Genomic DNA, 26,385 nt, shown 5'->3' on the forward strand with positions numbered 1-26,385 from the left:
GGCCTTCCAATCTTACTCCCCACCAGCAGAGGGAAAGAAAGGCCTGATGCAGCCCAAACTGAAAGATGTGACATTGATCCAGCCCCAGACACAAGGCTCTCTCCCTACAAGCTCATTCATTCTTCCTAACTATAAAGTCTAACTCTTTCCATTTTATATATGGGGAAACTGAGACTCAGAGAAATGAAGCAGGTGCTCAACTCACATCTCTGACTCAGGCCTACCTGGAGTATGAGCTCCTCCCCACCCCATAGAACGTCACCACAGGTGGAATCAACAAATAGGGAGGTGGTCAGTGTCGGGCTACACCATCTCCGCTTGCAGATGGAAAAGTGGAGGCCCCGTGGTGAGTTACAAGTCACGATCATAGTTGGTTGGGCAGCAGCCACATCCAGACTGGCACCAGCCTCCCACCTCCAACCCAGCCTGCCACTCTGAACTGTTCCTTGTATCATCTGTTCTCATAACCCTCACCCATGACATGGGGATCATAACAGCTTTTAACTCATGCAGTTGTTGAGATGAAATGAAACATTGTTCAAGAGCTTAGATCAGCCGATTCCTCCCCACCTCTCTATAAAAGTGAGCTGTTACTTAGTCTCATTTGGAGCCTCCCTTTGGCTGAGCTCTGATGCAATTCAAAGAAGCAAAAGTGGGACTCTAGAAGCATGACTGGGGACACAGGACATGGACATTCCTGAAATCAGCACCAGCAAAGACAACCAACACAGTACCATTTCTTCCACAATCCCTTGGTACAGGAAACATTTCTTTGTTTTTCAAATAAAAAATTCAAAACTCTTAAAAAAACAATTGTCTTTGACAAGCAATAAATACTTGAACTCATTCCTACAGTGCAAGTCCAGCACTGCAGAGGTCTCCCTGCAATCCCCCCACTACAGTAGGGGATTCACTTCCATCTGCATGCCTTGCCTCCACTGGGAAGGTCATTTTCAGTGGGTCATGTTCAGGGTCACCCAGGGGCTGGGAGCTGAGTCCTTCTCTACGACTTGAGAAAGGACTGGGTCTTTGTCCACTGTGGCCACTACCCTAGGCCTGTGCCACCAGCAAGGAATTCAGTCTCCAGGTATACCGTGCATAGCTCCTCTGCACCCCCAAACCAGGACACTGAGCTACTGACAAGATGAAGACTGACCTTGTGTTGCTTGAGTAAGACTCCAATACCTATCCCCTGCCCCTTTTGTGGTGGCCCCCTGTAACAGTTTAGATCTGAAATGTACCCCCCACCCCCCCAAAAAAAGTTCATGTGTTGAAGACTTGGTTCCTGGTACAGCAATGTCCAGAGTGGGGGGCAGGGGGCGGGGTTGAGAAGTGATCAGATCATGAGGGCTCTAGCCTTATCAGTGGATTAATCCATTTGATGGATTGATCATTTGAATGGACTGATGGGAGGTAGTGGAAAATAGGCAGGTGGGGAATGGCAGAGGAAGTAGGTCACGGGGTTGGGCGTGCTCTTGGGGACTGTATCTAGTTCCTGGACACACATTCTCTTCTCTCTCTCTCCCTCTCTCTCTCCTCTGCTTCCTGACTGCCATGAGCTGAATGCTTTCCTCTGCCACACCTTTCCACCATGCTGTTTCTGCCTCAGAGCCAGCCAACCATGGGTTGAACCCTCTGGAGCCCTGGAACCCTGAGCCAAAATAAATCTTTCCTCTCCTAAGTAGTTCTTGTCAAGTAACTAGGTCACAGCGATAAAGAGCTGACTAACACACCCCAGTTCCGGTTGAGCCACTCTCTTCTCCCTCCCTCCAAAGCACTAGCCTCCATTCTGTTCCCTTCAAGGAGCCAGCTCACCATTCTCTAGGGGCTGACTCACCAAGGCCAGTGGCACCCATGGGATGGCTCAGCCCATTCTGACCCCCGGGGGCGGCTTCACCTTCCTGGGTTGGGGGTGGAAAACCTTTAGGGAGAGCACAGCTGCAAAAGAAAAGAGCCACGCCCCTAAACCAACCAGACACAGGTTATTTGTTCTGAAGTCACTCACCTTTTCCCACCCTCCCTCTGGAAGGGCCCCTGTGGAACCCCGTGTTCCTGCCAGGCCTCTGCCCCAGGCGGCCCCGGAGGTGTGGGTGGAGGATGTTGTCTCCAGCTGTCCCAGGGGACTTGGTGGAGGCCTGGGCAGGGAAGGGGATGCTGGATGTCTCCCTGGTCGGTTCGCATCAGCTACCAAAGGGTACTTTTCCTGTTGAAGACTCGCCCTGTTATACAAGGTACAGACAGCAAGTGTATGTGCAGATATCCCAGGGCAGGGTGAGCAGGGCCTGGGAATCAGAACACATGGAAAGTCATCTCCCACCTCTGATTACTGGGGATCCTAGAGAGAGCACCCTTCAGTCTGAACATGTAAGAAAAGAGGTCAAATCTGAGCTGAATGGGGATGAAAAGTCGGTGTTACAGTTGGGATCTGAAGTGTCCCCTGAAGGCTCATGTGTTGGAGGCTTGGTTCCCAATGCAGCAATGTCCACAGGTGGGGCTTTTGGGTAGTGACTGGATCATGAGGTCTCTGACCTCATCCATGATTTAATCCATCATGGGTTCATAATTTAATGGACCTTGGGGAGGTGCTGGGACTGCAGAATGTGGGGCCTAGGTGGAGGGAGGAGGTCATTGAGAGGAGAGGGTAACTCTGGGAGGGCTTATCTTGTCCCTGGGCCTTGCTTTGCATTCTCTTTGCTACCTAGCCCCCATCTGCTCTGCCACTTGCTCCCAGCCATGATGTGGTGCCTTGCCCAGGGCCATAGTGATGGGGCCAAGAGACCATGGTCTGAAACCATGAGCCAAAATAAATATCCTCCCTTTAAGTTGTTTTTCTGAGTCAATTCAAGGTGCCGTAACCAATTGCCATAGATCGTGTGGCTTCAACAATAGACACTTATTTCTCAAAGTTCTGGAGGCTGGAAGTCTAAACTGGAGTTCCCAACATGATTGGGAGGTGATGACAGCTTTTTTCCTAACTGGCAGATGGCCACCTTCTTGGTGTGTGCTCATGTGACCTTTCCTTAGTAAAGGCAGAGAGAGAGAGAGAGAGAGAGAGAGAGAGAGAGAGAGAGAGAGAGAGAGATAAAGAGACAGAGATCTGTTTTCCTCATGAGAGGCCCCACCATGAGGACTCCACCCCACCACCTCATCTAAGCCTAATCACCTCCTCAGGCCCCACCTCCTCATAGCCTCACACTGGGGGTTAGGGCTTCAACATATGGATTTTGTGGGGAACACAGACATTCACATGCACATACACGCACGCACACATGCACACATACACACACAAATGAAAAAAAAATCAGCAGCACAGTGAGTTAAAGATTCAGGTCCTTTGGCGCCCCTTCTGTGCTCTGATGGCTGAGTCTGCTACAGAACCTGGGAGGGGTGATCTTTCATAAGCTACAGGCAGCTAGGAGGGCACCACAGGGGAACAGCACCTCTCAGGCAATAGGGAGCATGGTTTTGAGCAGTGTTGGGGCAGGATGCAAAAGGAAGGTTGCCGCAGTCTGGCTGGGCACAAAATCACGAGCCACTCACAGCCTTGTAGATTCAAACAGCAATTCTTTATTCCCGAACTCACACCGGCACTCTACAAACACGTTCTGGGGGAATTCACGTTCCGGGCCCCAATCACGTTCTGGGCAAAATCCCAAAATACTCTCTGAATCCCACGAGAACTCAAGGAGCAGGCGCGCCTGAGGCAGCAGGATAAGCCCTATTCCCAGCAGGGTACACCTTAAACCTGGAACCGCCCTAAACCCGGATTGTCCTAAACCGGAACGCCCTAAACCCCCATCCGCCCTAAACCCGGATCTGCCCTGATCCTTGAGCAAGGTCACCTTACATGCAATGACACTGCAAATGACCTGGGTCAATATGGAGAGTCCTTCCTCTAAGCAACATTGGGTAGGCTGACAAATAAATTTCCATGTGTCATTCTTACTTAGCAATGGCCCTCAGCAGAAGGTTTGTGAAGTGGTGTGCAGGAAGAGGTGCTAAACCATCTTGAGCGTATGGTTAAGCTGAGGAAGAAGAGGAAGAGGAAGAGGAAGAGAGGAGCAAATAATGAAGTGGACACAGTGAACAGTCTCCAGCACAGAGGGAGTAATCTCCAAAGAAGTATTAAACAGAAACCCCTTGTCCTGAAGGCTGTTTCCCGCCCAGCCAGCAGCCCCTTCTCAATGGAAGGTGAATTTCCTCTCTTTCCCACTTGCTTTTCCAGAGTCACCGTGACCAGTGTGAATTGCAGAAAGACCATCTGCAGACACAAAGAGGGCAACATCTTCCGCTGGAGAAAACCAGCCAGCATCTCTGGGGCCTGGCCAGGAGGAAATCTAAGCTTTGGAGTGACCAGCAGGGACAAAGGCACCTGCCAGGAGGGAAATGAGAAACTCTCACTGGGAACCACGTGGCTCTGCTCCCGGACCTCTGGCCGCAGATGACCGCTTATCATTGAAGGGGACAGTCGCAGCAGTGAAGCGGAGCCAGGCCCTCCTGAGGCTGGCCTCTCGAGAGAGGTATTTCCGGCACAGAGAGGCCCAGTTTTCCAACTGGGGACACTGCAGCATCTGTAGGAGAAAATAGGCATGTGTCCCAACCCTGAGGCCCAGCCTTTGCCAATACAGATAAAGAGATCTGTTTCTCCTGGGGCCTCTCTCTCTGCTCTCTGAATGCTTTCTAAGGCTCCAAATCAGCTCTATCCAGCATGATAGAGGTGTGGGAACCCCAAGCTCCAGGGACTGGCTCCAGCCAGGTGGCAGCAGGACTTGGCCAGACAATGGTAGAAGGGGAGGGTCCCGGGCAGGGGCCTCCTCTGCCCCACAGAAGAGCCCCAGAGGGCGAGGAATTTAATGGGTTGTGTATTGGATCCTGGATCCTGGATCCTGCTACCAACAAGATAATCACTTGGAGGAATATTTTCAGATGGTTGATGTCAATGTACTCAGTGTCAATGTGTGGCCTCAGACAGGACCCTGAGCGTCCTGGCCTCCAGATGTCCCCTCAGCACAGCACTGATCACTGCGTCCATGATTTCTCTGCAGAGAATTTCAAGTTTATTTCTCCCCATTTTACACATTTTAAAAAAAGAAAGAAAGAAAGAAACTTGAGTAATACTGTCATGAATTAAATTGTGTCCACTTCCCTTTCAAATTCCTAACCCCTAGAACTTCAGAATGAGCCCTTATTTGGAAATAGGGTCACTGCAGATGTAATTAGTTAAAACAAAATCATTCTGAAGTAGAGTCACCCTAATCCTATACGACAATAGTCCTTTAAAAATGGGGGGAGGATAAGGACAAAGGCACAGAGGGAAGACAAGACACAGGGAAAAGACTGCCTCCCCCAAGCCAAGGAGAGAGGCCTGGAACAAATCCTTTCCTCAACCCTCAGACGCACCAAACCGTCAACACCTTGATCTTGAACCTTTACCCTTCATGACTGTGAGTCCCCACATCTCTGTTGTTCAAGCCAGTCAGGTCATGGTTCTTGTCCAGCACCCCAACTGCCCTATATAAAATGCCTTAGAGCTGGAAATGCCTTGAGCAGTTCCCATTTCTTACACTGAATCCTGTTTGATAACAATAATTTGGTAAGTTTTATTTTTAGACCTTCTTCAGAGAAGTTAAATAACATTTACTCATTCCCTACTTAAAACTACAAAATAACACTTATTGATTGAGGGCTGGGGATGTAGCTCAGCTGGTAGAGTGCTTGCTTTGCATGTGTAAGGCTCTGGGTTCAATCCCTAGCACCATCAAAAAAAAAAAAAAATCTATTGATTGAGGAAAATTTAGGAATTACTTAAAGAGTACACAAAAGAAAAGAATCCCTGCTGGCATTTTTTTAAATATTATTTTTCAGTTGTAGTTGGACACAATACCTTTATTTTATTTATTTTTATGTGGTGCTGAGGATCAAACCCAGGGCCTCGCACGTGCTAGGTGAATGCTTACTGCTGAGCCACAACATTTTTGAGGTCTTTCCAGGGAGTCTTTTCTCTGTGGATATGCACATTCCCTTCTATGCCTCCATGATTATAAACGGAGTTCTATAACTTTGATTTTTATTCCTATCACAATGTGGACATTTCCTGATACTGTCGTGTTGCCTTCAGGAAGAGCATTTTGAATGTATACAGAATACAGTTCTGAAGTTCACTTTCTGCTTTTGTTTGTTGCTTATTTTGTCTCCCTGGGATTGAAGTTAGGGCTTCGATTATGCTACCACTGAACTATATCCCTCACCCCATTTTTAACTTATTTCTTTTGTGAGATAACCATAAAAGAGGCCATTATCATAAATACAGTACAAATAATAATTATAATATGAATGTTGGGCAAAGAAAGCGTGTTCGTTGAACCCCAGATATACTTCTGCAAAATTTGATCATTATCTTTGACTTTTTGATAATTCTTTCCTTTTGTTGGTAATTTTACATCCTTGGATTCATTTCTAGATGATATTGTATGGTTTCACTTGTTTTTGAATTTATGTAAACAGAAGCAAAAATATTGCCTTTCTTTCCCTTATTTGTGGGATTCATCTATTGCTATGTGTAGCGATTGTTTGCTAGTTTTCATTGTTAAATAGTATTTTAAGGTATAAATATATACCTTAAGTTATTCATCCACTTTTGCTTTTTGTGGACATTTGAGTTGTTCACAATGTTGGTTGTTATGAGAATTTTCTTTTCTCTCTCTCTCTCTCTCTTTTAATTATTATTATTGGGTATAGAACCCAGGGCCTTGCTCTTGTTAAGTATGCCCTCTACCACTGAACTACATCCCCAGCCCTATTGTGAACATTCTTGCATTTGAATCCTAATGCATATGTCATTATATGCATTTCTACTGAGCAAATACTTTGGAATAGTATTGCTAGATCACAGAGTTTGTGTGTTGAACTGGATCTGATAGTGCCAAACTGGCTCCCATCGTCTTTATACCCATACACACTCCCAGCAGCAGTGCATGAGTTCCCATTCCTCTATATCCTCAGTGACACCACAACGGTCATCAGACTTTAAATTTATACCAGTTCTGGGGTGTGTGATGGGATCTTGTTGTGGTTTTGATTTGCAAACACCTGCTTACTCATGAAATTGATCATCTTTTCTGGTTTATTGGCCATGAGAATTTCCTTTGTGTGTTTGTGAGTATGTTTTGTACTGGGGATTGAACCTAGGGGCACTTTGTCACTGAGCTACATCCTTAGCACTTTTTACTTTTATTTTTTGAGACTGGAACTTGATAAATTGCTGAGGCTGGCCTCAAACTTGAGAGCCTCCTGCCTCAGCCTGCAGAGTCAATGAGATTATAGGCAGTGCCACCACACCCAGCTGAGGATTTCCTTTGTAAAGGAATTTGTGTTCAAATTGTTTGCCCATTTCCATGGGTTTGCAGTGTTGTTCTTATTGGCATGTAAGAGTGGTTTTTTAAAAGTATATTTTTAGTTGTCAATAGAATTTTGTTTTATTTATTTATATGCAGTCCTGAGAGTTGAACCCAATGCCTCAAACACACTGAGCCTATAACCTCAGCTCTGTAAAGGCGGGTTTAAAAACTACACACACACACACACACACACACACATTTTTTAGTTGTAGGTGGACACAATACCTTTATTTTATTTATTTATATGTGGTACTGAGGATGGAACCCAGTGCCTCACACATGCCAGGCAAGTGCTCTGCTGCTGAGCCACAACCCTAGCCCCTGCAAGGGTGTTTTGAATGTTCTAGATTTAAGTCTTTGGTTGGTCATATGTGTTGCAATTATCTTCTCCCAATCTAAGGCTTGTCTTTTTGTTCTCTTGAGCCTTTTGATGGACATGGATTTCTGTGTCTTTTCCTTCATAGTTACTATATTTTTAGGGTCTTGTTTAAGAGACCCTTCCTTATCCTAAGGCCTAGAGGATACTCGATTTCCTAAGTTTTATCTTCTTATCTTTCAGTGTCAGGTCTCCTGTCTCCCTATAATTATTTTGTAGGTGGCATAAGCCCAGGGTCCATTTACACCCAGTTGTTCCAGTACCACTTGTTGAACACTCAGTCCTCTGACACACCTGCATGCCACCTCTTGGCCACCTTTGGTGTCCACCAACATAAAGAACTGTTTCTGGGCTTTCTAGACTGACCCATGCCTCTGCCTGCCCACCCCAGGCTTCACGAGAGCAGGCCCTTATGACAGAGGGGTGTGGCCCAGTTGTGTTTTGGAAATAAATGTTTTCCCCACCCTACTAATCCCTGCTGCCCTTTGCTGCTTCCTCACTCAGAATAGGAGCTATACAACATCCTTTTCCTCAAGGGGACGACGGCAAAACATCAGATGATAAAAAAAAAAGACAACAAATATAGACGGTCCCCAACTTATGACAGGGGGGTTTGATATAACTCCATCATAAGTCAAGGGCCATATATAGTCAAGTGTTTGACTTTTTAACTTAAAAAACATACATGTAAGTCAGAGAAATTATCTCACACCCCTGAGATAAAACCCTTGGGTGCAGAGAAGTGAGGGGACAGCTTAGAGATGGGTCACCTGTATCTGGGCCATTTCTCCTGACTCCAAGGGTTTTGGGGAGCCTGAGGGCCATGGGAACTGTAGGGTTCAGGCTGTGAGCCAGATTCCAGATTCACCCGTGTGTCTGGCATTGCTGGGCAGGGAAGCAGAAGAGGTCCAGAAGGTGGCAAAGAATTCCTGGATGGGACACGGGGCACTACCAAGACTGAGAAAGAGGCCTTGTGATGGCATAGGGAGGACATGGCAGTGACTTGCGGAGCCCCTGGCCAGAGACCAGTGGCCAGGACATCTCCACAGTCATCCCACCCCACACTTCAGGCCTCCAGGCAATGCAAACTAGAAGTGGTGAGAAGAGAGCCTTGCCTTGTTTCCACTGGAGGGTGAAGGCCTCCCTTCCAGCCAGTGGAAGAGTCCCTTCTCAGGTCTCTGCATATGTCCCTTATGAGATTGAGAATGAATTTACCTTAGATGAGTGGTGAATTCCATTTTGAGCCTTTTCTTCTTATGAGATGTTTATGATTTTCTATTTTATTCTATTAAAGTGATACATTTTTTTTTACTTGGAGACAATTATTTTTCATTTTTATACATGACAGCAGAATGCATTTCAATTCATTGTACACAAATAGAGCACAACATTTAAATTCTCTGGTTGAATGCGATGTAGAGTCACAACATTCATGTAATCATATATGTACCTAGGGTAATGACGTCCGTCTCATTCCACCATCTTTCCTGCCCCATGCCCCCTCCCCTTCTCACCCTCCCCTTTGCCCAATCCAAAATTCTTCCATTCTTCCCATGCCCCACCCCCATCATGGATCAGTAACCTGATGCGTTCTGTTGACTGATCTTTGAGTATCACAACAACCCACCATTCCTGGCCCAACCCTCCCATGTTGCTTGACTCAACTGCTAACATTTTTACTATGGTTTGACTGTGTCTCCCAAAGTTAATCCTCATGGGACAGTGTTGATCAGTGGGACCTTTAAGAGGTAAGCAGGTCACCAGGGCTCTGCCATCACAAAGGGATTAAAGCTGTTATCTTGGGAGTGGGTGAGGTGTGCAGGGAGTGGGGTTTCTGGTTCTGCTCCCTTCCCTCCCTCCTTTCCCCACCTTCAGTGTACAAGCCCCCCCCCCCAACTTCCACCTTCCATCAGGGATAACTCAACGAGACGCAGGATCCTTGACTTGGACTTCCAGCCTCCAGAATTATAAGAAATCAATCTCTGTTCTTTATACATGGTCCAGTTTCAACTACTCTGTCATAGCAGCACAAAGAGATAATTTGATAAGGAATTTTGTGTCTATGTCCATAAGAGATCTTCTCCTATGATGGAATTTTCCTGTGATGTCTTTGTCAGGTTTTGGTATTGAGATTTGGCATTTTCTCCTCCTCTATTTCCTAACAGTGTTTCTGTTTTGCTTTTTTTTTTTTCATTAAATCTTGATAAAATTCATCAGTAAATGAAGTCATCTGGGCTAGATTTACCCCTCTCCCCCAAGGACAGGTGATTTTTTTTATAATTGCAAAGTAAGTTTCTTATTACATATAGAGTTATTTGGTTTATCTATTTTAACTTATGGCAACTTTGGTAAATGAGTTTTTTTAAAAAAATAAATATGATCATAATATTGTCTTACTACTTTTTTAATAGCTAGCTCTAGGATCTAGTGGTGATATCCTTTTTTTAATTCCTGATATTGTTAACTCTTGGTTTGTCCTTTTTCTTTCTTTCTTGTCCTCATCCTCCTCTTCTTTTTCATCCTGGGAGTTGAATGCAGGACCTCATGAATATTGAATCAGCACTCTACTACTGAGCCACATTCGCAGTTCCTATTCTTTTTTTTTTCTTCTCCTAATTAGGCTTACAGGGTTTTGCCAATTTCTTTACTTTTTACTTTTTTTTTTTTTTTTTTTGCTATTTTCAATGTTTTTAAGTCTATCTAGTGAATTTTTCATTTTAAATGTTGTCAGAATGTGAAGTTTTTTCTATTTTCTATTTCTCAGTGAAGTTTCTCATTATAGCTTATTAAGACAACATTTCCTGTCAGTCCTTGAATCTTTTCATAAGAGCTGTTTCGAAGCTCTTATCTGCTAATTTGAACAGCTGGTTCATTTCAAGTTTTCCATTGCCTAATTTTTTCCCTCGACTATAGGTCACATTTCCCTGTTTATTTACACAGCTACTAATCAAAAGTTAATAATTCTTCTGTGGCAGCTGGGCAACCAGCAGATCTTGGGAAGAAGTCCTAGTGTAAGTGCTAATATTTATAGGTCTAGGGTGAGGATGTGAGTTCTAAAACTCTATCCAAGACACTAAGAAACCCTAAGAGGGAAATTCAGATGATCTGTTGTATCAGCTCTGGATTGTGTTATCTTCTTCTGAAGAGAATGGATTTTAGTTAAATTCCTGAATGTTAAATTTCTGATAGATCATCTTGATTTTATGAAGACTGATTTTTGCACATTATTAGGGAAAGTCTGTTTTGGTACATATAGTTTAGGTATGCCATTGGTCTTATGATAAATATGAGACATAGTCTTTGCTCCAAATATATGGCCCATTTGGGGTTTCAGTAGAAATCTCAGGGTGTTTATGAAGCCCCTCTAACTTGATGGGACTCTAATTCCAAATACTGACTCCCCTGCAATAGGAGCTAATCTCTAATTAGCTTTTCTCAGCCCTCCGGATATTGCTTTCTGATTGATTCCTTGGTGACTCCTCTATGCAACATATGTTAGAAGTGAGTTGGAATCCGAAGGGGAGTGAATATGCAGATTTGGGAGTTCCTACCAGTCTCCCTGCTTCCTGGGATTTATTCCTCTACTTCCAGGGACTCTGGCAGCTCTCAATTCCATCTTATGATACCTCAAGCCAATAATAATAATGGAACTTTCCAAGTTCTCTGTAGCCTGGTGAACACCATCCAGGGAAGGGCTATATAAATAATATTTATTTGCTCCAATGCAGTTCCCTTGTTTCCAAAGTCAGATTCTCTTTTTCCCTACCTGATCATGATTATTTTGCAGGGCCTTCTAATCGCTGTTCCTTTATGTTTTGCCTTTTATTGTTTCTACTTTTTTCTATAGTTTATAATTGCTATTTGTGAGAGTATTAGTTTTATTCAAGCTACTCCATCTCTCCTGAAACTAGAATTTTCCAAATTCTGTGCATTTTGAAAAAATTATTTTATTGCATCTACACTAAATAGCATATTTATGAGCGCTAAGGTTTAAATGTGTTACCCAGAGTTCCCTGTGTTGGAAACCTAATCCCTAAATTCATAGATTGATGGGATTTGCAGGTGATGTCTTTGAGAGGTCATTCCAATTAGAGGTGGTCATGAAGGTGGGACCCCACGATGGCGTAAGGCTTTCTAAGATGAGGAAGAGAGACCTGAACTAGCACGCTTGCTTTGTCTCAACAATGTGATACCCCTCCACCATGTTATGATGCAGCAAGAAGACTTATGAAATGCTACCACCATGCCCTTGAACTTCCCAGCCTCAAGAACTGTAAGCTAAATAAATTTCTATTTTTTGTAAATAACCTGGTCTCAAGTATTTTGTTATAGTGACATAAAATGGACTTTTAAAAAATTTAACCTTTTAAAAGGCAGAGGAAATAAAAATAGATAAACTATTTATGAGCTCCCTAGTTCTATAGTTTCGAAAACTTCTATTCAAGGAGCTTCCTTTTTCTGATAACCTGTGAGTCATCTAAGTTGAAAATCTTGAATCTTTCTGGCAATTAGGGATACACTGCATTTTCTTTTTCTATAGACATGGATTCTGGAATAAGTCTGAAGTGGTATTGAATTTGGATCTGCCATTTATAGCTCTGTGATCTTGGGCATGTTACCTAAACTCTGCACTTCAATTCCTCATCTGCAGCTGAGGTCAGGAATACTGATCTCACAGGGATTGATTCACAGTAAATGAAGTGCCTGCCACTTCCTAACTGCTCCATAAATGTTAACTTCAAGGTTCCAGAGAGAAAACATTCCATATCTGTGAAGTAAGTTTCTTGTTCTTGTACTGGAAGCTGTTTGATTGTTTTCACCTAAAAAATAAAATTCCCAGGCTGTCTTTATAGAAATATTTAATTTTAGCTATTATATTCCTTAACTAATAACTCAGCCAAAATAAAGGGAACTAGCACTGGCTGCACTCCATGACCTTCCAGGTCCCTGGGGGTTCCCAAAGATGATTGAGTTGGTCTTGACCACCTTGATATGGTGACCAGGCAACCAGCAGATGGAGACACAAAGTCCCCAGCTAAGAGACAGAACATACCTCAGCAAGTGCAAAGGGGGCCTGGGATTGGGATTGGAAGGCACAACCAAACTTGGAAAGGCCGAACTGAAAGGGTAGTGTTGCTGGAATCCACAAGTGGACATTTAGGTATAGGATGCCTCTTGGCCATCTTGGATTCTTCTTCAGTAGAGAGAAGGGGTGAATGGGCTGCAGTGATGGACAGGGAGTTGTTGAGCACAGAGGAGGTTGAAAAAGCACTCAGAGGCTACTCCGCAGAACCTAAGGCAGCCAGGCCACATAACCTGGGATTGAACCCGTGCAGTGTCTAAGCAGGAAAGTCAGATAAGATTTGTTTTGTTTTACTTTAAGGAAGGGGCTGGACTGGAGGAACTGGAAATGGGCAAGTCATACTTTTGTCAATGCAGCTTTGTCTGGATATAATGGGGTAGGGGAGGGGCCATCCTGGTGACATTAACTGGACTTGGCAGCTTTGATGACTCACCAGATGTGGGTGTGGAAGGAGGTGACATTTCGGAGTGGAAGGTGGAGATGGTGTGGAAAATGGCATTATAATTGGCCTAAAGGGACAAGAGAATCAAGTCCAATTGATTCTCTATTTAATCTTGGGAGGTGATGGAAAGATAACTGTTCTCATTTTACCGCAAAGGAAGCTGAGTTCTGGCGCACAGAATTTGTCCACAATCACACAGCTGCAGTCAGGCAGATTGGCCCAGGACCTGGAGGAGCGTCTGTGGAGTTGATCCAAACCAGTGCTGTGCTGGTAAATCCAACTTGAAAAAAAAAAAAACCTGCTTTGAAGCATTTGCCATTTCCTGTAGTGTAAATACTTCATCTCAGAGGATTTCAGGCTCCTGGTATGATGTCACTAAACATGGAGTTGGGAAGCAGTGTTCATGAGCCAGTCCTAGCTGGCCAGGGCCTCTGGCCGACTTGCTCAAGTCAGCCTGGTTCTGAGGCCCCATCTCCTACCTCAGTGCCAAAGCAAACATCACAATCAGCCCAGTTCTTTGTCTTTTTATTCACTGCCCTTCACCTTAAATTCTCATGGACTTATGTAACCACAAGTTGGTCTATAAAATGGGGAACAGGGAAACACCTAACAATACCGTAGAATCACTATCTATCCTTCATCCTGTCTCCAACCTGAGCTCTTCTACTTTGGGATGTACAATTTAGTTGACGCTTCTGGAGCCATATGCAAGCAGCACACCCCATGGAGAGGGGCGTTTTGCTAAGAGCACATAGGAACAGTGCAGCAAGCTCTCATCTAGTTTTAATGCTGGCCTCAGGACTGCAGACTGGCAGAACTCCTAGATTAGCAGTAATGGATACCTGCTTGCCATTTAGAATCCGAGCACAACACTTTCTTGTCACAAGTAGGAACCGTGCTTCTGATGTCACAATCTGCAAATGGATTTCAATTTGCACAGTATTATCATCAAAGTTGGCAGCTCTGCATTCTCTCAGACCATTCATTTTAAGACAGTCTGCAGTGTTTTAGTAACAAACCCATGAAAGTCATATGTATCACATTTTCTCTCAAATCTTGTGGCCTGTGGATATTTTCCTTTTAATTTGAAACTGACTGCTGTTGAGGCAGAAGAAAGGCAAACACATATGTTGGGAAATCAAGACGAGCAGAGTCTTGCTGTCAGTGAACCCCACGTGGGAGAGAAATGGAGCAATTTTGTGACAAACTCACCTCCCGAAGCAACTAGGGGGCTGTGGAGTGACTTGGAGGTACAGTTGGTAGGAGTGACTTGGAGGGAACGGTCACAGCATCTAGCCCTTGGCTAGAGGGGAAGGCAGTGAGATGGGACTGTAGGCCACTGGTCAGGGCCATGATGGGCTAACTGGAGGGTCCCTGAGACTGATAGGAAGTAGAAACCACACATCTTCCTCACTCCCTGGGAGATCTGGTAGCTGAGACCTATCTCCTCAACAGGCAGAGGCCAAGGCTGCCCAGCAACTCCTGGCAGACCCACAACAAACCAGTTAGGGTTGGACAGGGCCTTCTGATCTGCCCTATTGATGGAACATACAAGTCACACCCTCCTGAGGACATGGCCCAGACAGTGACTGTGCTGACAAACTGCCTCAGAGAAACTGCTTAACATTTGCTGGAAGGCACATCCTTTCGGGAGAGAAAGGCCCATCCCCAAATCTAACTTTACAGAAGGCCCATGAATCATAATGCAAACCGCTCATTACCCAGTGACAGCCTGGTGAGCCACTTCAGACCTTTGGGATCCTTTAGCCCTTGGAAAGTTGCTAAGGTCCATCTATTAAGAGTTGCTTCTCTGGAGTCCATGGCCCTCTCAGAAATCCCCACTTCAATGATTCAGGGGTGGAACAAGGACCTCTCCTTGTCCTTTTCTGCCAGGGGATGGGCTGGTATCTTGCCTTTACCACCTGCACCCCCTATAAAAGCAAACATTCAGGGAGTCTTCAAGAGCTGGGACTCTAGCCCATAGCCAAACACTACCTTCAAATCCAGTAATGTGCTATGGCTTCTAAGCAGCACCAAAGTCAGATAATAAATTATAACTATTTTTAATGTTTTTCTATAAATACATCATCAATCTTCAAAACTTGCCTAGAACATGTCAGTAGTTTCATCTTTGAACATCAAAATTCATTTCCATCTGTTGGCAAATGTATACTTTTCCTTACCAGAAAATCACCTCCGGCTCTCCAGGGGACGCCTGGTATTTCTGGTCCCATCTAACCTTTATTCAGCACTCTAACTGCCTTGCCAAGTCTGGAAAAAGCTGCCCTTATCTTGAGCTGGCAGCTTCCGGTCCATGCCAGGCCTAACCTGTCTCCTGGGAGGAGGGTCATGGCTTGAGCATGGAGTGTACCTCATTCCCAAACAGCCTTGGGTCTGGAACTTGCCTGTCCTCACTCCCTGAGTCATCAATATATCTGTCTGCCCTTTTTTTCTCACTCTGTTGTGACTCAAGTTTTACGGCCACAGAGCTGGGTTTGTGGAGTTGCCATTTCCTGCGGATGAGGTAAGCAAGATACTGTGCATAACATTCCCCCAGTATTTCTTGAAGGTCATTTCATTGTTCTGACTGGCTTTTAAAAGTTTTTATTAGAAATGCTAGGTGGTATAAAATGTCGACATTGACCAAAAAAATACCAGATGACTGTGTCATGTCAGGAGGTCCAAACCCCAGTGGCTCAGCCTTAGAAGTGGATGTGCGGCCTCTGGAAATCCATCAGATGACCCAAACCACAAAAAGGACCCTGTGCAGAAGGTGCTCCCTATGGCATTATTCAAGATGGGACAGTGGGACACTGGAGATAGCCAATGTTAGGGGAACCTTCAATTCTAGGAAGAAGGCAGCCTTTAAAGACGATTTAAAATTATCATTGTGGGTTATGAACTCCCATTTTTACCCCGTATACAGATTGCAGAATCACATCAGTTACACATCCACTGATTTACATATTGCCATACTAGTGTCTGTTGTATTCTGCTGCCTTTCCTATCCTCTACTATCCCCCCTCCCCTCCCCTCTTCTCTCTCTACCCCCTCTACTGTCATTCATTTCTCCCCCTTGTATTATTTTCCCTTTCCCCTCACTTCCTCTTGTATGTAATTTTGTATAACCCTGAGGGTCTCCTTCCATTTCCATAACTATGTAATGTTTTGAACAACCAACAATAAAAATTATAAAAAAAAAAAAAATCAACTCAAAGTGGATCAAAGACTTAGACACAGAGACCCTGTGACTAAAAGAAGAAAATGTAGACCCAAATCTTCACCATGTTGGCTTAGGTCCTGACTTCCTGAACAAGACTCCTAAAGTGCAATAAGTAAAATGAAGAATCAATAAATGGGATGGATTCAACTAAAAAGCTTCTTCTTAGCAAAGGAAACAATCAATAATGTGAAGGGAGAGCCTAGAGAATGGGAGAAAATCTTTACCACACACACCTCAGACAGAGCACTAACCTCCAGGATATATAAAGAACTCAAAAAACTTAACACCAAAAAAACAAATAACCCAATCAATAAATGGGCTAAGGAGCTGAGCAGACACTTCTCAGAAGAAGATATACAATCGAACAACAAATATATGAAAAAATGTTCATCATCTCTAGCAATTACAGAAATGCAAATCAAAACTACTCTAAGATTTCATCTCACTCCAGTTAGAATGGCAATTATCAAGAATATAAGCAATAATAAGTGTTGGCAAGGATGTGGGGGAAAGGTACACTCATACATTGCTGGTAGGACTGCAAATTGGTGCAACCACTATGGAAAGTAGTATGAAGATACCTCAGAAAACTTGGAATGGACCCACCATTTAACCCAGTTATCCCACTCATCAGCAATACCCAAAGAACTTAAAATCAGTATACTACAATGACGCAACCACATCAATGTTTATAGCAGCTCAATTCAGAGTGGCTAAACTATGGAACTAACCTAGATACCATTCAACAGATGAATGAATAAAGAAAATGTGGTACATATACACATGAAATATTACTCAGCCTTAAAGAAGAATGAAATTATGGCATTTGAGGGTAAATGGATGAAACTAGAGAATATCATGCTAAGTGAAATAAGCCAATCCCAAAAAAACCAAAGCCGAATGTTTTCTCGGATAAGCAGATGCTGATCCATAGTGGGGCGGGTGGACAGAGAAGAATGAAGGAACTTTGGTTTGTGTAGAGGGGAGTGAGGGGAGGGGTAGGATTGTGCAGATGGGAAGGACAGTAGAATGAGACAGACATTATTACCCTATATACACTACTGGAGGACTCTGCACCATGTACAGCCAGTGGAATGAGAAGTTGTGCTCCATTTGTGTTCAATCTGTCAAAATGCATTCTACCATAAAATAAATAAACAAAAAATTTAAAAAAAAAAGAATTTTGATATGAAAAAAGAAAAGGAAAAAAAAAATTATCATTGTGGAGGAAAGAAAGTTCAAGATGCCAAACTGTATGTCCACCATTACAACAAACCGTAAATACATGTGAAACCCCCCACAGGAACTTGCCAGAGTGGAACAGGGAGTATGAGACTGTTGATCTTTCCCTTCCCTTCCCTTCCTTTCTTCCTTACATATGCCATTATTTCTTATTATCCCCTGGGCTTGGTTCCAGGATTCTACCCTGCCTGCCACCCCCCACCCCAGATACCAACGTTAGTGGAAGCTCGTATAATAAAATAGACCCTACACACATCCTCCTGTATACTCTGTAATACCTAATTCAACATAGACCTCTTATAAATAGTTGTTAACACTGTATTGTTGAGAGAATGATGACAAAGAACAAAAATATGTTGTCATAATTTTTAAAGCATTTAATTTGCCATTAATTGTGCCATTAATTTAGTACATGTTCTTTACACATAATTCTTCCCTCCAAAGATTTTCAATGGGAGGTTGGTTGAATCCATGGAAGTGCAACCCTCAGGGAGAGGGTCAACTGTATATGCTCTTTATGGTGTGGTTAACATCGTCATTTACAAGGCAGGAAACAGAATTCATTAACAAATCTGAATTGCTTCCTTCACAACAGGACTGGGATCATTTCAAAGTGCATTGTTAGAAATGGTTCATTTCTAGCCTCTAAATTGCAGGAAGGGAAGAAGGCTTCAGGACATGTTAAGCCTGGCACCAACACTGCCCTTGGTATGTTCTGAGAAGTAAGCTTTTGCCTAAAGGAAGACTTATATTTAATTCAAAATTAATGATTTTAAAATCTGACTAGAAAGGTTTCGTTTTTCTCAATGGGAACACACATAGGGCAGCTATCCAGGACCCCCAAGGGGAGTGGCTTCACACAGACACCAAAGTAAGTTGTGACAAATCAGCAAGAGAAAGGTAGCATCGGAAGAGCCAGCTTAACTGGGCTGGACTACCTCATGGAGAGAAATTCATTCCAGATAACAACGGCTTCATTTAAGTAGATTTCAGAGCTTAATTTGCACCATTTAAATGATTAAATTAACTTATATTTTCTAGTTAAAAAGCAGCCAGGCATAACTATTCTTGCTTTTTTTATTATTATTCTTTTTTTTTTTTTTTGGTATCAGGAATTAAACCCAGGGGTGCTTAATCACTAAGCCACATCCTCAGCCCTCTTTTATTTTGAGACAGGGTCTCACTAAGTTGCTCAGGGCCTCAATAAGTTGCTGAGGCTGGCTTTGAATCAGCGATCCTCCTGCTTCCCGGGCTGCTGGGATTACGGGTGTGTACCACCACCATACCTGGCTACTCTTGCCATTTTAAATAAAGTATAGCTAGAATGTTCTTTACAGGACAAAATTTCATTTTTGTGTAGATTAGCATGACATGGAGATCCTCAAACTGAGGTACAATTAATGGCAAATTAAATGCTTTCAAAATTATGACAACATATATTTAAGTGGTTTAACTGCACTGACGACAAGCCAGCCCCTGGCCTACGTGGCCCTGTGATTTCTGGTTGAAGATTTATACCAATTCTAACCCCCACTTCTCTGCAAAAGACCAAATAAAACTCTGAAGCATAGGAAAACTAATACGAGAGGTTTTTTCCTTCACATACAATGAGTTGCTGTAATCTGACCCAATGCATTGTGATTTTTCCATTTTTAGTGCATTTATAACAAATTAGACTAAGCAAATTTGCTGTGGGCATTTGCCTTACAAATGGAACAGGAGCCATCCTTCACGTTCTTAAATTACCATGAGACCCACCCAGGCAGGTGGCAGCCCTGTACAGCCACCTTAGCCAACAGACCCCCAGCTGGCTCCCTGGTCGCGTGGCACATAAGCTCCTTTGCAGCAGAGATTACAGCATTTCATACAGGAGTAATGCAGCCTAATCCCCCAGGGCAGGCGTCTGGGCAGGTGTGGGGAGGGCTTTGGTTCCCTTCATGAAAGACAGCCTAAGAAAAGACTTCGGGCACTTGGGGTTCAGACAAAACCCCTCAGCCATTGGCAGATGGTTCAGTGGACAGGAGCCCTGTAGGTGTGCCACCTTTCTGAAGAGCAGGTCTTGAAAGGCAATACCCCAGCAGCAGAGGCAACATGTCTGAAAGTCTGTAGGTCCCCTTAACCTAAGTGTGTCCTTAAGGGCACAGCAACTATACTTGCTTGCACATACATTTGAGTTCATGAATGTAGTGACAAATGGAAGTGGCTGCACAGAACACCTAGATTTTCAGGTGCTACTCAAGGGCACAAGGAGACAGCAAAACCTCACTGTTGTTTGGCTTGGGTCAAACATCATGACAAATGTTGGGTATGTGAAAGTGTGTATTAGCCAGGTCCTCCTGCATCTTTTGGTCTGAGAAGAAGAAATCACACGTCCACTCCCGAGCTGTGTCAAGGCCAGGCTTTGAAGATTTCGTAATAGGATGTGGTCAAAAGGCTGGGCAGGAAGGAGGCCAGGGCTCCTGAACTTGAATTGCAAGCCCATAAAAGGGGTTTCCACTTCCTTCTTGCTCTCAGTCCTGAGTGAAGGGGATGCTCTCTCCTCACTCCCAGTGGCCTGCCTGCTTCTGCAGCCCAAAGGGATGTCTCACATCTTGTGTTGTGTGACACCTGGCCTTCTTCTCTAAACATGAGGGTCTTAGGGTCCATGCTCCAGGATTATCCTGGCCCAGAATACCTGTGCCAACCAAGTGACCCGGCCTTACGATGAGGCTGTTCTGGCTCACTCCAGGCAGGGCTCATGACGTGTAACCATAGTGCCTCAAAGTCCACTGCCCTGCCCATACACTGTCACAGAGCCCCTGGGAAGCCATGGTTGCTTCTGCCCTATAGTTTCTTAAAAGGCTCTTGACAAGATTCATGTACCTAAGCCAGTACATAAATTTTCAGTACTGGTTTGTAAAATGCCGCCTATTCTAATCTACGCATAATTCATTCACACACACATGCACCTCTACAGCCAGGACACACACCCTGTAGTTCTTTGTAGGGAGGACCTAAGGCTGGACAGAAAGGGCGGCTTCCGTTTTCATGCCTTTATGCATGGTGATTTCCTCCCCACTTTTTAACCCTATTCCCCTATTATTATTTTTAAATACTGATAATAAGGGTTGAAAGGTGTGTTTGGGTTTGGGGATATTTGCTTTATTTTTAAGGCAGAGGAGTATTAAGAAGACAATAATGCATGCTAACACAAAGTAGGAAGAAAGTGGTATAAACAGCTTCCCAAGTTCAAGGGGAGAAGGGACTATTTAACAGAGTGGAAGCTGCAGATCTCAGCCTTCCAATGGTGGCCAAGACTTGTGGGAAAGCCATAGGACATTCTGTTAGGAAGGGATCCAGGTAAGGAAGGGCACACAGGTGGAGAGTAGCACCATTTTTCCCTACACACTGGGGAGCACCAGAAAAGAGACCCATACCTGCCCTCCAGGAGGTCTAAAAAGGGAGACATTTTCACAAAAGCATAAGAGTAAGTCCCCCGATCACAGCCACACAGGAAGGGTCCTGGATGCCATCAGAGTGAACAATAGGGTGTTCTGGCTGCAGAGTAAAAGCATGGAGAGAAAACACATGCTGGAGCAGCAGAGATGAATGCCCCCAAATCCGGAGCTGGGATGGCTGGAGGAAGTGCCCTGTAGAATGGAGATTGATGGACCTGGAGGTGGAAGCCAAGCTGAAGAGGGCCTGAGTGGCAGTGAGATTATGGACTCCACCCACTGGCAGAAGGAAGCCCTGAAGTGACTGAGGAGCAGGAGGAGAGTGGAACCTGGAGGCCAGCAGGCAGCATCCAAGCATGCTGGGGGTGGGGAGCTGGGACCTGAAAGCATTCCTGGAGACAGCCCTGAAGGGAGGCAGCACTTCCATGGATGTAACGAGGACGGGCAGTCAGGAGAGAGGGAGCAGGAAAGGAAATGGCAAGTTTAGCCAGGTGTCACCAAGATGCTGGACAGATGGACATTCAGCTTCATATGTTTGTTGCTCATGTCCCCAACCCAAATCCAAATCCCTACAATTCTGTGAGGATAAACATGACTTTGACATCAAAATGTGGATCATGTTCTTCCTTACTGGAGAATAAAAGTATCTCTGCTTTTCTTCCCAAGAAAAAAAACTAAACACTCCCACAGAGTAAATGGCAATTAGGCAGAATTACAGCAATTCTTTCTGTGAGCACGATGTCATTATGCTGGGATTTAACTGTCATTACACTGTAAATACCTCTCCTGGGAGTGTAATTCTCATCCACAAAAGTTTGCTACTTTGGCATCAGAGATCAGTTTTTAAAAATGTTGAACCAGATAGCAACTCTATACAAGTTATTTTCTAGCTAGAATGGTCCTAAAAACCCCAAGAACATATATGCACAGTGCTAGTTAAACACTAATCAAACATATGGGGCACTAAGTTAAAATGCAGATTCAACGGAGCTTGGAAGGTGCACTTGTATTGTGGAGCCTGACAAGGGCCTGGTCTGTTTTGAGAAAACTGAGTTAGCAAGCAGATGAGGAACAAAGGAGAAGAGTCCATTCTAGGAAAAACAGAGGAAGAGACACTTGAAAATGAGTTTCATTTCACTCCCCAACTGCAGCCCATAGAAATACTTCCCTCAAATAACTCAAAAAACTTTATGAATCTGTGTTTAAGTTTTTTTTACTCTCCAAATGTAATACAATTCTTCAGCTAAAACAGGAATAATGAAACAAAATGGTTTTCAAAAGTACAATAGAAAAATATTGTTCACTGGTTTATTTTTCCAAATGAGCAATAGGCTATTTACAAATAAGCAGATCTCCAATGATGTGTATTAAAATGGCAAGCCTATCAACTGTTTGAAATTTAAATGAAAAAAAAAAATTAAGGCACATTTGATCTGTGAGTTAAAAACAAACATTCTGGTGTAATGACAAAGTCATTTCACTTTTGTCCCCAAAACACATGAGCACCAAAATTGTCCAAGAACACTTAATATTTAGTAAAACAGGAATGTGAAAATTAAGAAAGGGGTAAAGTCTCTTCAAAAGGAAATCTTTGGAGATCGGTTTACTGCAAATAAAACATACTAACCACACTCCTGGTACACATAAATACTAATACTAACAGGTACTCAAGAAATGGCAGAACTCTAAACAATGGATATTAAATAAATTAAAGGTATTCAGATGTCAAGGATAAAACAAACAGTAATTAAAGAATGAAGTAACCAACTCTACAACAGACAGGACGAAGTGAATGAAACCAAATACACCTCCCCCCATGTTTTCATTAGGGTGTTTTTGTTTGTTTAGTTTGCATACATTAGAATTATTACAGTAATTCTTCTTCATCATTCTAAATATTAATACTTCACCCTCTAAAGAGAAGGGTCAGCAAGAGAGAAAATGCCAAACACTTCTCACAATGTGGTGCCAGGCCTGCTCAGGCCACGGCATCCCGGGAACCACCCCAGCTCTGGCTGTGCTGTCCTCACTCCTCTTGCTTGTCAAAGCTACTTGACCTTGATGGGTAGAGTACAGTGTGGGGGAAATAATCAACTTTGGAAAGCTTTGCTGAAGATGCTGATGCTAATGATACAGATATTATCACATTTACTTATTTTACAACTGGAACTTGAGATGGCTTTAAAAAAAAAAACTTGTGTAAAAAAAAAAGACAAAAGGTAGAATCTGTGCAAGGTTAACAGTCACAATAGAACATTTACCAGAGTTACAGTGTTTTTTTGTTTGTTTGTTATAATAATACTTCATAGGAATGTTCATGTTTTCTGCCATAGGACTGCAGAGAAGGGGCCAGGAAAGGAAATATAAAAAAACATAAAAGGTTTTGTTCATCAGGGATATTTCAAGTCAGAATTAAGCAGGTCTGCTACATAATGTTCAGCAAGAAGATGTATTCAAAGGCAAACATTGATCACATTTTTGTTCAAAAAGCTCAATCTTAAAGGAGTCCTATGTAAGAAAACCACTTGGAAAATATATCCTTGTATGGACTTCAAAAACTGATCATACAAAAATTTTTGAAAAATAAATTAGGTAATTAAAAATGTCCCTTCCAGCAGAGCTGGACATCAGGCTGTCCGTGCAGAGCCATTATTATTGCTTTTACTGTAACTTGGATCGTTTTTCTCCAGCCACATTTCAGCTAACTGCTGCGTGGACCCATACGTTGATGCCTTGGACCCCAAGCACATTTTGTATTGTTTGGGATCCAGATTAGGGTCACAGAAGACAGGGTGGTGGATGTGTACCACTCCTACCTCCTGGCTTCTGAACGTCTTCAAACCTGCCTGGACAACCTTGTTGAAGAGGTCCACATCCTCCAGCCCCCAGCCTTGGATGGAAACATCAAAGCCACCCACTCGGACAAGATCTCCCTTATAAATACAAGTAATGCCAAACCCATAGTTTCTCCAGAAGCCAGTTTTTTGAGTAAAGGCAAAATGGTTGTCACTGGGAACTTTCCCACTATAAACAATCTTTGGATCATACTGGCTAAAGATGATTGGGAAATATATTTGTTGGCCCAAAACTGTATTTGCTCGACACCGTTGCAGGAATTCGGCAGTAAACACAAGGTCAACATCACAGAAGAAGAGCAAAGATTCGTTATTAAACTGTGAAGATCCCACTTCGAGGGCCAGAGCTCTTGAAAACTCTCCAGACACAGGCAAAATCTGCATGTCAGCTTTAGGGTACTTAATGCGATAATCTCTCATCAGTTCAACTTGTTTGGCCTTATCAGGGTTGGAATCAGAATTGAAAAGCAGGACAACAAGTTTGACGTTCTGATTTGGGATGAGACATGTCTTCTCAAAGTTTCCCATAAATCTTACAAACATGTCAAATCGTCCAGACAAAGGGATCAGTATATTTATCTTTTTATCTTTGGGCTCTTTGCGTTCGTTCTTGGACCCAGGGAGCTGGAAGGGAACAAGCTTCTTCAGGGAATTGGAGAGGAAGGATAGGGATCCAGAGTCCTGATTGATTCTATTGGCCAGCTCCTGTGCATCCAGTTCCTCATGCTCCACAAACTGGATCTTGCTGAAAGTCTGCTGTAGGTATGCGTGCCTCCTCACGGGAACTGTCATCTTCTTACCTTTGTGCTTCTTGTACAGAAGCAGCAGGTCCAGAATGTATTCTGCCCCGTACATGGGGTTCACACGGCGGTAACCATACTGGATCTCCTTGAAGTCGATGATGCGCCCCCGGGTTTTGGCATTGGCATTGATCATTTCCATCACCTGCATGACAATGTCATCCAAGGCTTCCCTCTGAGCTGAGTCCATTCCTCTCCGGGGGGGCTGACCATCGGCAGCTGAATACAAATACTTCCCAGTCAGAAACTCCCATTCCAGAATCTCTTCTCGTTGGCGGGCCTGAAACCGCATGAAGGAAGGGGGTATTCCCAACTGGAGGTCCTCCTTATGAATCTCTGTGTTACTGTATTTGCTCATCAGGACAATTTCTCGGTGGAGCTGTATTGTGCGATGACGCAGCTCAGCAATTTTGCGACTGAGCATGTAACTGTGTAGTCTGTACTGGTAGGGTGGGTTTTTGTTCGGGTGTAACGTGATAGCTCGGTGAATCTTACTGTTATGGAGATCTCTGATGTACCCCTTCTTGTTCTGTTCATAATTCTCATAAAAAAGTTGCTGCATCTGTTAAAAAAAATAATTACAATTTTAGTCTTGCATGACCAAGTGTCCCTCCATGCTTGTAATTTCTTATACACCTGGTAAGTATAAAGACAAAAATCTAAATATTAGAAATCCTTCTAGATAGGCAAGAGCACACAGATGAACCTAGATAAAGCCCAATTAACAATAGCCGAATGACATTAGAAGAGTTAACAGACATAAACTGCTTAAAGAAATAAGACTTAACAACTAGAGTTGGCCAATATAATTTTGCAGGCAGAATTATGAAAAGTTTTTCCCATAAAGAAAAAGTGTAAACTTGAGGGGCTTGGGCTGTAACTCAGTGGTAGAGCACCTGCCTCATATGTCTGGGCACTGGGTTCAATCCTCAGCACCACATAAAAGTAAATAAGTAAAGATATTAAAAAAAAGTAAAAAGTGTAAACTTGAGATTGCAGTTACTAAGTAAATGTGTCTGGAAAGAATGCCACTTTTGGTCCCACTAAGCACAAGACACGCTCCAAAGAACAAGTCACACTCACTGAAGACCAGCAGAGTAGGCCATGCAGCCAGCCACCCATGTGCAGGAATAAACCTAACTGATTCCTAAAGGAGCAGGACAGCCAAGAGAGCCTCACAAAACCTATTGCTGTGGGGGGGGGAATATGTTTTCAGGGTGAAAGAAGGTTCTGCATGGTCTCTGAAAGTAGGTGTGATTTGAAAACACTCTCCATGTCTGCCTGCTTGCTCAGCATGGTCTCCAGCACCCACAGGCCCGGGAGCTCAGGAAATGCTGACCCATTGGGAAGGGTGCAGTATGCATGGGGCCAAACTCTTCTTGCATCCAAAGACACAAATTTTGGGGGGAACATAAGCTTAAGGGCCAGCAGCCAACATGGGGCCTGTGTTCAAATTAGAAAGGGCTTAATTCTTCAGGACATTCAGTTAAGGAGATGATGAATTTTTTCAGAGTCTTCTGGAGTGAAGAAAAT

General features: G+C 43.6%; 1 protein-coding gene across 1 annotated transcript in view; it reads right to left on the minus strand.

The window, feature by feature from the left end:
• Positions 1-22,392: 22,392 nt before the first annotated feature.
• Chsy1 (chondroitin sulfate synthase 1) overlaps positions 22,393-26,385 on the minus strand; it is a 75,102-nt gene continuing 71,109 nt past the window's right edge. The window contains exon 3 of the mRNA XM_027922041.2: positions 22,393-25,414. Within this exon, the coding sequence (XP_027777842.2) occupies positions 23,825-25,414 (1,590 nt within the window). The 3' untranslated portion in view covers positions 22,393-23,824. The remainder of the gene's footprint in view (positions 25,415-26,385) is intronic.

This window comes from Marmota flaviventris, chromosome 2 (assembly GCF_047511675.1).
Source record: "Marmota flaviventris isolate mMarFla1 chromosome 2, mMarFla1.hap1, whole genome shotgun sequence".
Classification (NCBI taxonomy): domain Eukaryota; kingdom Metazoa; phylum Chordata; class Mammalia; order Rodentia; family Sciuridae; genus Marmota; species Marmota flaviventris.